General features: G+C 53.0%; 1 protein-coding gene across 5 annotated transcripts in view; it reads right to left on the minus strand.

Moving 5' to 3' along the window:
* The window catches only part of PRDM2 (PR/SET domain 2), a 112,725-nt gene that overhangs the window by 15,803 nt on the left and 82,742 nt on the right, over positions 1-14,180 (minus strand). Inside the window, exon 9 of one of the 5 annotated variants that reach the window (XM_037165644.2) lies at positions 10,056-11,565. The exons of the other annotated variants lie outside the window; for them this stretch is intronic. Coding sequence (XP_037021539.2) covers positions 11,553-11,565 — 13 coding nt within the window. The 3' untranslated portion in view covers positions 10,056-11,552. Of the gene's footprint in view, positions 1-10,055; positions 11,566-14,180 lie in introns of those variants that run through there. 5 annotated transcript variants of the gene reach the window in all.

The following is a 14,180-nucleotide window of genomic DNA, read 5'->3' on the forward strand; positions in this document are numbered from 1 at the left end:
GCTGTCCCCTGGGACGAGTCAGGGGCCAGTGCCACCTGCTCTGCAGGCCTCAACGCATCTTCGATGGGGAAGAGCTACTCAGACACACAGAGCAGACAAGGCCTCCTGCCCAGGAGGGTCCCAGTCTGACCCCGGACTCCACTGCCACCACCCCTGTCCCATGTCATAGCCCCGGCCAGGATTCGTCTGGGCTCTCCCAAATCGCCCACCCTCTCAACACTGGAGCCCCGCCCCCCGGATCCTTGGGCCTCGTCTGTGTCTGCTCACTTCCTCAGGGATTCCAATCATTGCAAACATGTGCACTTGGAGGACTTCCGAATTTATTTCCAGCTGGGTCCTTGTTCTGACTTCAAACCTGTATATCTGACGGCCCCTTCCCCATCTCCCCCCAGCCCCCAGCCCCTGAAGGCCTAACCTGCCTCCAGCTAACCTGCCCCAACTACCAGGCCCGCTGCCGTCTTCACCTCCTCCCTCAATGGCCACTCCACCCCCCATGGGTGTGCAGGAAAATCTCGTCATCCCTGACTTCTCTGGCTCCTCCAGTCTCCGTCCAATCATCAGCAAATTGTGCCGCTCCACCTTCAAAATACGCCCAGAATCCACTGCCGCTCACTGCTCCCCCACCAACGCTGCAACGCCCCCTCCTGGGTCCCTGCCTTCGCTCCCCAGTCTGTTTCTAGGGCTGCCTCCCTCGGGTCTAATACGTCAGCCAGAGGGTTTCTTTCCAAAGGGAAGTCGTGCCATACTCCTGCTCAGAACCCCCGGTGACTTCCCCGCACTCCGAGTCAGAGCCCGCATGCCCTGGCCCGGTCCCCTCCCTGACCCCCTCGCCTGTTCCCCACCAGCCTCGCCGGCTTCCTGTCCACCTCAAGACCTCTGCACTTGCCCTTCCCTTTGCTAAGAGCTTCCCTCCCCTGTGCACAGGCCCACTTCCTCGCCTCCAGGGCCCATTCTCAGCCCAGAGCTCTCTCCTCTTGCTTTTTCCACTTCCCTCCACAGCACCTACCCAGTGGGTGTTCTGCATAGCTGCTGGCTAACTGCCCGCTGCCCGGGATGGTCAGGTCCCTGCTCTATCTTCCCAGAGCAGGGCCTGCACGGAACGGCAGATGCTGGCTCTGCACTCGTCACTGAACGAATGAATGGCTGGATAAATAAAGAAAGGGCCAAGATCCGCACTCTTCCGTGACTAAAGCACACTCGTAAGGCATCGCCTCTGAATCCAGTTATTGTTAAAAGTGGCAAAGAGCTGAGGGCACTTCATAAAAGCAATCTAAGTGCAAAATTCTTTCTATGCCTTTAGGCTAATTTTTCATTGTCTCTCACACACCTCATTGGATGGCAATTTTTAAGCAAATTAGTAAGAGCCCTTCTAAGCGTTCAGCATGCTTTTCATAAACAACTCTGCTCACATTTCATTGGTTGGGATACTATTTAAATCATATGAGTACAATAATAAATATGGCAAATACAGCCGACCTTTGGCCACATTTAGCTGGATGGCCGGGGGCCAAAGGGCATGGGCCACGCCCGGGATGGCTGTCAGGGTGCCTTCCGGAGGGAGGGAGGGAGTGAGGGAGGGAGGGCGGGCACCACTGACACGGTCACAGGCAAACCAACTGCGCTTCAGCTATTTCATTCCCCCGGAGCTGGTACTCCTGTGGCAGGTGATAGTGTGACATCTGAGATCACCCTCGCCCCAGGCCCGGACTCCACACAATACCCTCCCCATCAGTCACTCCTCGGGCGACGGTGGCCACACTGGCCTTGACGATGGTGCCCTGCACACCGGGGGCCTCCATGCTCCCCTCGTGGGGTCCCGGCACCACCCTTGGACTTGTCAGTGCGATCATGTCACACGCTAGGTCTGTCTTGAGTCATGGAGACGCCACCCAGGTGAGGGACACCGCGTTTTGAATCCAGTATGGAGAAGGCCTTGTTCGGCCCCTGCTTGGTTAGGCTGACACTGTGAGACTGACCAGTGTTTAGGCTCCGAGAGGACGGGATGCATTATTTTGAGTGGAAACATGAAACCTCGAGGACAGCCGGCCGTGCCACGGGTTTTGGGGGCTCTGTGACAGAGACCCCCTAGGAGATGTCAGGAATTAAGGCAGGGGACAGAGGAAGAGTGGCCCTGTTTTCAGAGCCAAAAGTTGGGGGTAAGGATTTTCAAATGTGAGGGATTTTAAAATGGATGGCCCCCCTCCTGGGAGTTGCGGGTGCTGGGTTATAATCACAGGGGGTCTGTGTAGACCAGGGACCACGGGGGGCAGGGATACAATCTCACCGATCTCTCTGATCCGTACGCTGTGCCACACTGCACTTGGACTGCACTTGGTCTGCACTTGGTCTGCACTTGGACTGCACTGCTTCCTTCCAGTAAACACTGATTGACTTTCATGCCTTAACCTTGAGGACCATGCCTTGAGGCAGTCACTTTTTAATATCGCTTGAAATTAACTATATAAGATGATAATTAACCAAATAACCAGTCTTTTTTTTTCCAAACTGACTTTGATCATTTGCTTATCCAAGGGACACTCTATTCAGTTGCCAACAATCAATTATCCCTAAAGTCACAAGTTAGGGTCACATAAGTTAAGTCACTTAGTGATCTTTTTCCTTGCTTTTTTTTGTTGATTCCTCAAATACCTGACCCAGTACCTACTATGTGCCAGGTGCTGTGGCAGGCACTGGGGTAGAGTGGTGAACAACACCCCCCCCCCCCCCCAGCACAGTGGGGCACCAAGCTTGTCCTGGTTTAAGGACCAGAGGCCAAAAATTCCCCTCAAGCCGCAATGGGCAAGTCCACCTCGGCTGACACTTAGAAATGCCCCCGACTCTCGAGCTGCCCTGGCTCATCTGTCACAGGACGGTCACTAAGATTAAGGAGAGGTATCAGCGGAATGTTCTGAGAACTGAAAAGTGCTGCAAACACATCAGCGATTGTTAATAAGCAAAGGAAAATAATTCAAAACGAAAACTGGAGGCAACGGGATGACGGCACAGGGTGATCCTACAGCCACTTTTTGTTTCTCTTCTTAGGACCCAAAAAACGACTCTCAAGCCTGGGCGAACCCTCCTTGGGAAGCTGATAAAAAGGAAGCTTTCCGAGATGACAGTTCCGTAGGTCTGGAATTTTGGGTAAGCCCCCAGGGGTTTGTGGTGCAGGTGGCCACTAAGGGAACCTCCTGGTGAGCCGTGCCAACTGAGCCCCCCCTCCCCCACACACCCGGGGACACAGGACGGGAAATGCCCTGCTGCTCGGCCGCCGAAATTAACAATGCCCTCGGTGCCCCCCTCGGAACACCTGCCCGCCACGGTGCAGGACAGCACCTCACTGAAACACCTGCTGACAGCCAGCACCTGTGGGCTGTCGCTGTCATTTTTACAACTAGTTCTAAGGGATGCAAACATACTAATTACAGTGACGTAAAAAAGGCAGAGCATCCACTTCAACTGCAACACCAACACCAGCTTGGGGAGGGGCCGCAGAGCGGTCTGCGCCTACAGGAGAGCAAACTAACCCAGGCTTGTTTTCCCCCGAACGCACTCTGAACACTCAAAGGAGCCTGCGCACGCAAGAAGGTAAGAGAATGTAACAGCCATGAACTTCTGCACTGGTTGTGAGAGAAGGCCCAGGGAACTTCTGCTGTGATGTCCCGGACGGGCAGGCTGACACGGGTCTTCGCTGTCAAGTGACAGGCCGAAATGAACCCCCAGCCCCGGGTGCGCCCTCCCAGGGTCACTCCCTCGTCAGCACGTGGCACCAAAGGAGACACTGGCGCTAACCCTCCATTGGAGGGTGGACGCGGGAGGGGGAGAGAACACGCTTGCGTCTCAGAACTTGGGTGTCTGGCCCTTCCCTGAGAGACCGTGCACTTGGCCCAAACGTCTGATTCCAGGGAGGTCCCTGGTGCCCTCTCAGGCCCCGCCTACCTCCTTGTTTATGGGAACTATTAATGGGACCACCACCTAGCTCCCTGGCCCCCCGAGGATCGGCGCCTGTGGAGGAAGCCAGGGAGTGCAGACAACATGCGTAAATAATAAATGAAAATGGAGCCAGTGAGTGCATCCTTCCTCAGCAGTTAAGTCACGTCTCGAGTGTCTGGATCCTGCATGCCTGAATTACCGCTCAGGGCATCGCTTCTCCGCCACAGTGGTCACTAGTGGTTACTTTGAACCTGTCAGGGAAAGGTGAAACTGCGTCTGGTGCGGATTTCAAAAACAGGGGGGCGGCAGATACACTAGACCTGACAGCTGACACCTGTGCGGCAGACCCGTTCGCCCCGCCCCTTTCCACATCCAAGGCACACACTGGGCACCAGGGCCTCTGACCCTGAGCGTGACCTCGCCTCTGAATGCAGCCGATGCAGCAACCCAGGCACACTCGCCAACCTACTTGGAGAGGCTTCTAGACAACAGAAGTTGACACCAGCGAGCCAGGTTTGGATGAATCGGGATCTGGACCTGCCCCGTCCCTCACAAATCTGGGTGGGCCTGGCTGGCACCGAACCGTCTGATCTAAGAGCAGGCAAAGTGGACCAGGATCGGGGAGGGCCAAGACCTGCGTTCCCCTCCTGCACGGTTTTGATAAATCGGTGCTTCTCACCCACACTCAGCAGTTGCTTACCAGCAAGCGGTCTCCCTGCTGCGCTAGAAGACTCGGGCCCAGCCAGGGCTTCCCTGCCAGACGGGCAGCTGAGGTGGAGCAGACTCTGATTGACGGACGTGGCCACACACTGCCTGGACCTGGCTCTGCTCTTACCGCCTGTGACCTTGGGCAAATTGCTTAACCTCTCTGTGTCCATTTTCCCATTTTACAAATGGCAGAATGTAACAGTATTTCATGGCTGGCTTTTTCCTTTAATTAACTGGGGTAATACAGGAAAATCCCTGGGAAATGTGGCTGGACGCAGTTTAAAATACCAGTGATCGTTCTCACACTGCTTCAATGAGTCGGGGTTCCCTGCTTGTCTTCATAGAGCTAATGATACGTTTTCGTCTGAAACTACCTTTTCAAATGTACGTTTTGGCTTTGAAATACAAAACTAAGGGAAATAAAGTTGCACGGACTGTTGATAGAATAAAACTAATCTTTTTTCTCACCTTGGCTGGACAAGTGACTGGCTGCCTCCCGGCACATCCTCCTCGGTTCCAGGGGACGGGCGCACCTGACGTGCAGAGGCAGCAGCCACAGTCCACATGCGTGGACAGCGGGGCCCGGCTGAGATAGCAAAGGCCTCTGGGGTCAACGGCAGTGGAACCAGGAGTCACCGGAGGGCCCTCTGTGGGCACCAGCAGGGGAGGATGGGGGACGTTCTGCCTACAGCCACCTGTGCCGTCCTGAAATCACACGCGTGGCAAGTCCGCTTTGAGTGGAATCCATGACATCAGACTCCGGGGGAGATCTAACAGGACATCTCTCAATCAATGATAATCACCATGACTGTGGCTAACGTTCACGGAATGCTTTCCACAGTGGGCTGCATCTGGGGTCCTCACAGGCTTGTCTTTGCCTTCACACACATCCTTGGTGGTCAGATCGGCCACCACACCATTGCACAGAAAGGAAAACCGGGGCTCAGGGAGGGGACGTCATTTGCCCCCAGCTGCAGAGCTAGTAAGTGACGAAGCCAGGATGTAAATACTTTATTCAGTTAACAAGTATTTATTAAATATGGAAACAAATGCTATGCTTTAAAATTGGAACTCTATTTTTAAGTTAAACAAAATGAACGTTACAACTGTATCCTAAATCCCTTTTCGTTATTAACTTACCTGTGCAACAATTTCCAGGTCTTTTTCTCCTTTGAATGATTCCTACTGAAAACTCCCACTTGGACTGAATGCTAAGACTTGGTCACTACCCAAGCAGAATCCCACACAGTCCAGTAAGCCCCCGTCTACACACTGCTGTGCCGCGTTCTTAACCGTGCTCTGACTCGGAAGGGAAACCTGTGCTGCAGCACCCCCATGGAGCTTTGGCAGTGCTGAAATGACACCCGGATTCTCCCCCCCCACCACCAAGATAGCATCTATCAAGGGATGTTGGACACTGTGGGTCCCTGGCTGGCGCCCTGCTCTGGTTTAGAAGCTGGGCACGGGAAGGCACATTTAGGCACTAACTTCTTCCATCAAGCTCTTCTGCTCTCTGGGACAGCCGCCTGAATTCGGGGTCACCTTGGAAAAGGACAGTGGAAATGGAACCCTGCTGGGGTGAGGGAGGCGGAACACAGAAGCACGCGCAGGCCCCGCTGCCCTGACGTGCGGCAGGCCAACCCGAATGAAAGTCTCTCTGAGCCCCTCCACAGCTCCCGGTGGCCCTGCAAGTAATTTAATGCAGCCACAAGGGTTTCTCCAATTCTTAATCTGCAAAGTAAATAAAGCCTACACACACCCTCCTGGCTCTAATCCTGAACTTTAAAAACAGCTTCTTACTGGCGGAAATTTAACTCTTTGTTTTGTACCTAACGCACTATTTACTAAGGTGACAGTGAACACTCTCTTTTTTGGGCTCACGCCCAACAAGTCAGTTTGCTCAAGTGATGTCTGAGGACACTACCCAGGACCAACAGGCCCTCTTCCGAAACCACCGGCCATTATTATAATGAGCTTGGTTCCCCTGCCGCAGATTTTTTGGACTAATCAGGTCTAGAAGGTCTGCTGGACTTGGACAGCCTGTGACTGGGCAGGAGCAGACCCCAGGTGTGGAGTGAAACCGGACCCAGCTTGCGAGGAGCAGCTCCAGCGGGTCAGCAGTCTTGCTGCAGAGGCAAGACTTCCGTGCCCGCCGAGGGGTGACTCTACTTGCTCATGAATGCAGGGAAAGCCGTTCAAGAGGGTTTTGCATTTAGAGGAAATGAAGCTTTAAAAAAAAAAACCTACAAAAATGATAGACACAATGGTGCGGGCTGGAGGCCATTCGAATCCCGGCTCACCACTTGAGAGTCCGGTGACCTTTCAACTCCCCCAAGTGTGTTTCCCCATCTGTAAATGACACCAGCCTCTTGGTATTATCATCAAGGGGCAAGTATGGAAAATGCTCGGCACAGTACCTCACCCCCGGGAAAGCCACGGAAGCCGTGCCAGGTTCCCCACGCTTGTCATCACTCTCGGAGGAGGAACTCGAGTGGACCGGCTGGCGGGCGGCCGGGAGGGCGCCAGGTGGTGGCCTGGGCAGTTCCCAGAGGCAACTGGGAGCCTGACCCCATCAACCAACGAGCCGCCTTCCATTTTTTCCCCTGCATCTCACCCACTCGAACCTTAAGTTTTTGTTCCAACATTTTTTCCCTGGCATCGATGTTTTGTCTACAAATTTTAACAGGAACATGCAACTAGGTCCAATCTGGACCTGGTTTCTTTTCCCCAAAACGCCACGCAGCATTGGGCACTTCAGGCCCTGCACCTCATGGGCCAAGCGTCAGGGAAAGGTCACCAGGCGGGCTCCGGCCTCGGAACACAAATGCTGGGAAAGCGCAGGGCAGGCCGGGGCTCTTTTCCCCCTGGAGGCCCATCCGCTCTTCCGCCCACAGAGTAAAGGACACAGCCGCTCCACAGCCCAGGGCCACCCCACAAACCCCACAGCCTTTGGGAAGACGGAACAATGCGAGCACCTACTTTGCAGGGTGATTGTCAGGATTAAATGTGAGGCACACAGTGAGGCTCAAGTCAGAGCAGGTACTTCAGCAGTTAAGGGCAAGACACACTATTTTCCCTACATAAATTCAGACTCTTCGGTGTGCACTGAAATTACCTGTGAAGTTTACCACACAGACTACACAGGCCTTGCCCCCAACCATCTTACTGTATCTTCATCCTCACTCAAGGACACGCTCGTTGATTTCAGAGGGAACGGAAGGGGAGAGAAGGGGAAACAAATACCGATTGTTTGCCTCTTGTACGTGCCCCGACCAGGGATGACCCACAATCCAGGCATGTGCCCTGACCAGGAATCGAACCCATGACCTTTTGGTTTACGAGATGACATTACAACCAATTGAGACATGCTGGCCAGGGCAACTAGCCTAATTTAAAGGGCCAGTTGTGGGGCCTTGGAGCCGACAGCCTGACGTCCTCTGGGTGACGCTGCAGAACCACTGAGCAGGGGGCAGGGTGTGGCTCTCATCCTTTGCCAGCCACCCTCAAGAGTGCTTGGCAGGACAGTGGCTGAGAGACCAGACCCCAAAGCCGCAGCAGCAGCGTTGGTGCCACCCGGGAAGAGAGGCCAGGGCTGCTGGGCCTCCTGACCCAGGGTGGAAGTGGTCTTTTCTCTGCTGTCCCTGTCTCTGGAGCCCTTTAAATGTGGCCTATGAATCCACCTAGGGTGACCTTTTTGTCACCCGCCGCTACTCCAATCCACCTTCAAGGCAAATTGTCCTTTATGTGCCTTTTTATGGCTATAAGTCAATCTATTCAAAGAGGCTCGCTATCAAGTCAAAATCCACATAAATAAAACATCAAACGCACGAAGTGAGCTATAATTTTGGGGGTCACGTAACATTACGGTCCATGATCACCTGGACACCCACACTCTCTACAGAGCTAGAAGCATTCTCCTGCCCAGCCAGCCTCTGAAGGGACTGTGACTGAGCAGCAGGTTTAGAAGATGAAGTATAAAAAACGAAAAAGGGCCACTATGCCCGCTGAAGTCCCCTACTGGGCAGGACTTCTGTCCACTGCGGTAAACACCTAGGACACAGGCTCGTTACACAGTGCTCAAAAAACCAATGTGATTCTGTATTAACATCTAGAAAGTACTTGTAACCACCAAATTAAAAGAGCCACCCTAGAGAGAGCTTTGTCATCAGCCCTGCTGTGACAGACACTGAATGCGGCAGCAGGGACACCAGGCTTTAGTTACTAGCTTTTAACATTTTAGCTTTTGACTCTATCAAGAGTAAAAGCAACCAAAGCAGGCAGCTCATTCCTGGGGAGATGGGAGTCAAGTGACTTATCAGGGACCCCTCCGCAGCGTCGGGACTCGAGGTGACATTCACCTCTGCTGTTACGAGCCGGCCTGCCCTTACAAGGCAGACCCTGCCCTTCTCCCCGACCCGTGGGTGGCTGCGAGCCTCCGGACCCAGCAAAAAGACCTCCTCCGCGAAGGAGCACGCAGAGACCGTCCAGCCACTCCCCACTTTTGGCGCACTGGGCACTGAGATCCAGGAGGCAGTATTATCTGTCCGAGGCTGAGCCACCAGAGACCTGGACGCAGAAGGCTGGAAGGCGGGTGTTTGTTCGATGGCTGTCGGCTGCCGGCACAAAGGAAGGGGTGTGGCGAGCAGATGCCAAGAGGGAACCCACCTCCCTCCCAGAGCTGCGCCCTGTCATCACAGGACGTGCTGTCCCCAACACGGAGCCGTGCGGGCTCAGGCCTGTTTCCTGGGGCCACTGGAACAGCGAACACTGAAGGCCACTTTGTGACTCCTCTGACCTCTCCCACCACTGCCCCTAGCCTTACTCCTGTGTCCCTGGCTGGGGTTCTCTCGAGGGAGGGTCATAAAGCGGAAATGAGAGCCTCTGGCCATGGGACACTGATCCCACCTGCAGCCTTCCCACCTTTCCCTACGAAGGCACGAGAGACACGCAGGTAGGAACTAGGAGAACCTCCGGGTCACCACGTAGGACGGTACGAGACTGCCGACGCGCAGCCGTGTTCGGTCTTCAGGTGGAACAGCAGTCGCGCGCCAACTTAAAACAGATGGTCCTGCCCCTTCACTTCGTTCTCTGGGGATCCTTAATCATAAAAATCCCCGACTGGAGTCGACTGTTTGCCAGCACACAGGGAGCCGAGACCCCACACGTGAAAGGCTCGCCTCCTCTCTCGAGGTGAGGCACCCCTCAGCGCCACCGTCCGCCCGACATCCCGCCTACCCCCACCCCCAGTGTCGGGTAAGCGACCTGCACCGTGGGCTCGGTCACTGACAAACAGGGGCAGGTGGAGGCTGCCGGGCGCACGCGCCCCGGGCCCAGCAAAGCGCGTGGCTGAGCGCTCTGCCTCCCGGCCTTCGCCTGTTTTGTCCTTAACTGCTCCCGACCATGTACAAAATGCAGTCCTCTCACAAGCTTTTAGAAAGTTTTTATTGCTTACAATGATATAAAATGTATCGTTTGAATTTCCTCCTATTTATTACGTGCTTGCTAGCAACAGCATAAAAAGTCTTCGGTACATCTGGGTTCAGTGACTTGTCTCCCGCTAGGAGGGGAGGCGCAGGGTGGCAGCTCTCACCCCGAAAAGGCTACGTGGGTGAAAATCAACGGACAACCTTTTGTACGTCAAACTGTGAATTTTAATGTTTTCATTAGAATAGTCTTTCATATCATAACTCTCCGACAAGAAACAGCGGAATAACTGGCGGTGAGCTCCAGTACAAGTGCACTCTCCAGATTAACAACTCAAACAAATGTAAAATGTCAATCACATAAAATACAATTGAGGCGTCCAAAACAAATTAAATAATTTTAAATACTTTATTTTTAAACCGCTACACATGTTTTACATATATTTCAACATAAAAGTCCCCAGAACAGAAATGTAACAAAATGGGAATGATAGTGAAAGGGTTAATAAAGTGGCACAAATTCACCAAACAAGGATTAAACTACGAATTTTAAGAGGTAGATTCCTTTTAAAGTTGAGAACAGCAACAACAAAAATGACACCATGGAGAACCTAGCCCTTCCCACCAACTGGGTTGTGAGTCGGGGCGAAAGCGTGCCACGCGGGCAGAGGCCGGCCCGCAGTCGGAAATCGCACGTGGAGACCGACCTGCAAACCTGGTACGCGTACTCATTCTCACTCACAAGTCGACATACGTCTTTACAGGCCTGTGACACCTCCTGGGCATTGGTATATTGCTACATAGTCTCTGATAATATAATAGTTATAAATTAGTGCCAGGTAATTACCGGAGAGGATGTTCATCTGGATATACACACGTGAAACTGGAAGAGGCATAAAAAAAGGAGTCCATATCCAACCCGGTTTCCTCTCCATTACGCTGGCAATCTGCTTGTGATAAAAAAGCAGGCTAAGAGAGAATCTAAACGCCTCTCTCCATCTATAATTAGTTTAAAAGAAAGGCATCAAGAGCTGGTGTATGACCAAAACATCTAAAAAAGAGTGCATTAGAATTTGTCATCCCTGAAATCTACAACAATCTATTGATAAAACAGAGAACTTGCTTTGCAAGGTTAAGTTCAAATCATTCCTTTCTCTGTGACGTGCCGACAACTGGGGCCACACTCCCATCTGAGCGGCCAGTCCGAGGGGACGAGCCCGTTCACTGAGCCCGTCTCCCAACGCCCTCTTGCATCTCAGTCACCCAGGGCCTGCGACGGGTGCCGGGGTGCCGGCGAAGCAGCAGGTGCCTGAGTCTACCCAGGGCAGCAAGAAGCCTGCCAGCACTCGGTGTGTGTTAGGGTCTGAGTCAGCTTCCCCTGGTCTTGCAAGCGTGGTAGATTTCATGTCCTTTGTCGTAGTGCTTATCCTAAGTTGAGCATGCATTACCTTTATTTAGTCAATTAAGGTTTGGTTTGTGTGGGGGGCTTTTCTACTGGAAGTTCCTAGAAAATAAGAAAACTGAAGATAAATGACAATGTAACACAACCTTACACGAACTGACCATGTTACAGACAGTGAGCAGACCACACGACCTAACATTACTAACAAAGCCACAGGGGGGACGACTCTGAAGGTGCTCAGGGACCCGGCACCTGACCCACAGGGCGCGTGCGGGCAGAGGCCCAGCCCTCCTTGGAGTGGTGTGGCAGAGATGAATGGGTATGTGAGAAAATTAACCTCGTTTTATTTCTTTAGTAATTCGTGATGAGTGGGAAAACTTGCAATTGCATTCTGATTCTCCCCCTTGAGGGTGTGTTTTTCACAGGCTGCAATGGAAAAATAGCCTTTTTAAAAAAGACCTGCTCTAAACGGAGCACTACAGAATGTAAACTCACCTTGGGGTTTACAAAGACCAAAGACGAGAGGGAGGGGAACAGGGAAGGTATCCTTCCTCGTCTCTTAGTCTTCTACTCTGGCCCATGGAAAGGAGCCCCCAGCACCCACTCCCCACAGTGCGCCAGGGCAGGCTCCAACCGCTGGCTGGGGCAGGTGCGCCCGACTCAAAGGGCGCTGCATTAGGGCTCAAAACAGAGGCCCTGAGATGGGCAGTGTGCCCCGCAGCCTCTACTGCTCTGTCCTCAGAAAAGGGTTGGGAGTCCGTGTCTTTTTCACACCCTGGCTGACACAATGGCTTGTGCTCCTGGAAGCGGCCAGCCGGCACATTCTGCCGGACCCTCTGTTAAATGGAAAGCTCTGCTTTCATGCACATGGCTGACCACAAGGATATACTTGGAAACTGTGGCGTCCCAAGCTGGCCTCCAAGGTACAATGCCCAAGTGCTGGAGGCTGGCTCCTAACCGCAGACCATGACAATGAAACGCACAGGAAGAGGGTGCCTGCTGGTGCGACGGCAAGTCCACGCACGTGGAACAGGGCACCCAGAGCGAAACCACCAAAAACCGAGGAAGCTGGTGTCTCTAACCCTGTGCCAGGAACCATCCCTGAATGAGGCTGACAAGTAAAACTGGACTGAAGGGAAGACGGCCAGTTCAAACAACTCCTTGCCAGAGTGGCACAACCAGCACACATGCAGGATGAGACCAGCGCTCCAAGCCCTCATCACGTTCCCTGGCCCGGGTTCGGGAACCCCGGCTTTATATCACGTGTGCTCCAAGACACCGAAGAGACGGCAAGGGCTCCCTGAAGAAATACCCACTCTTGGGTCTCAATTATCAGAAGGTGACATCGTGCACTTCACAAGTGTATGGTCACTTGTCAGGCAGTGGGCCCTACACAAGACACATGTCCTTCTGATGGGTCCACAGCATGGCTCTAGCAACTCATACAAAGAGGGGACAGCCACTGTGGACGCCTGTTGCTACTATCTTCCAGTGAGGACAATACTGTTTTCTTCTGATTCTGCCTTTCCTTTTAGGCCAAATTTCATTCCAGCAATGTAACCCTCGGTTAACTATCAAACAAAGCAGAGTAATTAAAATTAACTGGAGCAAAGAGAAACACAATTTTACTGGGCACTCTGGTCCCCGGGGACTTTAGGGTTCTTTGGAAAGCACTGGCCAAGCGAGAGACTGCCTGGATGAGCTTCCTAGCTTTATCGCTACTCAGAACTTCTCTCTGCAGTACTTTAAGCTTTCATACCAACTCTACCCAACTGTGCAGTGTAAACAAGGTGCAGTACAAAGTGATTCTCTCATTCCATGTTGGAGACAAAAGGGGACAAGCACAGTATGTTCTAAAGCACCAAACACCTGGGAGGCGTTCTGAAGTCCAGCCTGTGAAGATGACGGCACATTCTGCCTCTTTACCCTTGAACAGGAAGCAGAGTTCAAGAACATCGCACTGGGGTGGGACTTCCAGAACACAGACTGAGTGCAAACGGGTATGGGTAAACCGGTATAAGCAGGCCGCTCCACGGGCTAACGGACAGGTGTCCACCACACCCCACGGCCAGAGACCCAGGTGGGGAAGGAGACGGTCGGTTGTTCAGTGCAGCTGTACAACAGCTTCTCAAAAACCTGGCCCTTCACTCCGGCAGTAAATCACTCCAATCAGCCTCGGCTAACGGTCCTTCCCTCCGGCTTTCTTCAGCCACGACTGCAGGCACCCCGGCACCCAGAGTTCTACCCCATCAACTGCGCACTGGTAACAGCGCCTGTGAGTCCTCGCCACCTCCCCAGAGTGACAGTCCACTCCCCAGTCAACCGCTCTAATTCTGTTTGCCTGAAACACCAAAGAATTTTCAGACACCGAAAGCTACAGCCAAGGAAGCCTAGAGTCAGGCAGCTCACTCTAAAAGCCTGAGATTGTAAAGTATTTTGCAGAAATCCTATCTGATGATTATTTCACAAGCTTGACCTGTAGGCAATTTTCAACAGATACTAGGAATTCCAAGACAGTGCGTCACCCAAGGTTATTAAAGTAGCTTAGAAACTTTGAGAAGGTCAATGTGACAGACCTAACTACTGCCCCACGTTTTGTGGCACTAAGAACACTTCTTAACAGAGGGGGACACAAACCGCGGTGAGATCACCTCGAGTCTAGGGCGGCTCTGACAGCACCCCTGGGAACAGGCACCGACAGGCCGGCCTCACTTGCC

This window comes from Artibeus jamaicensis, unplaced genomic scaffold, assembly GCF_021234435.1.
Source record: "Artibeus jamaicensis isolate MK-2021 breed Jamaican fruit bat unplaced genomic scaffold, CSHL_Jam_final scaffold_847, whole genome shotgun sequence".
Lineage (NCBI taxonomy): Eukaryota > Metazoa > Chordata > Mammalia > Chiroptera > Phyllostomidae > Artibeus > Artibeus jamaicensis.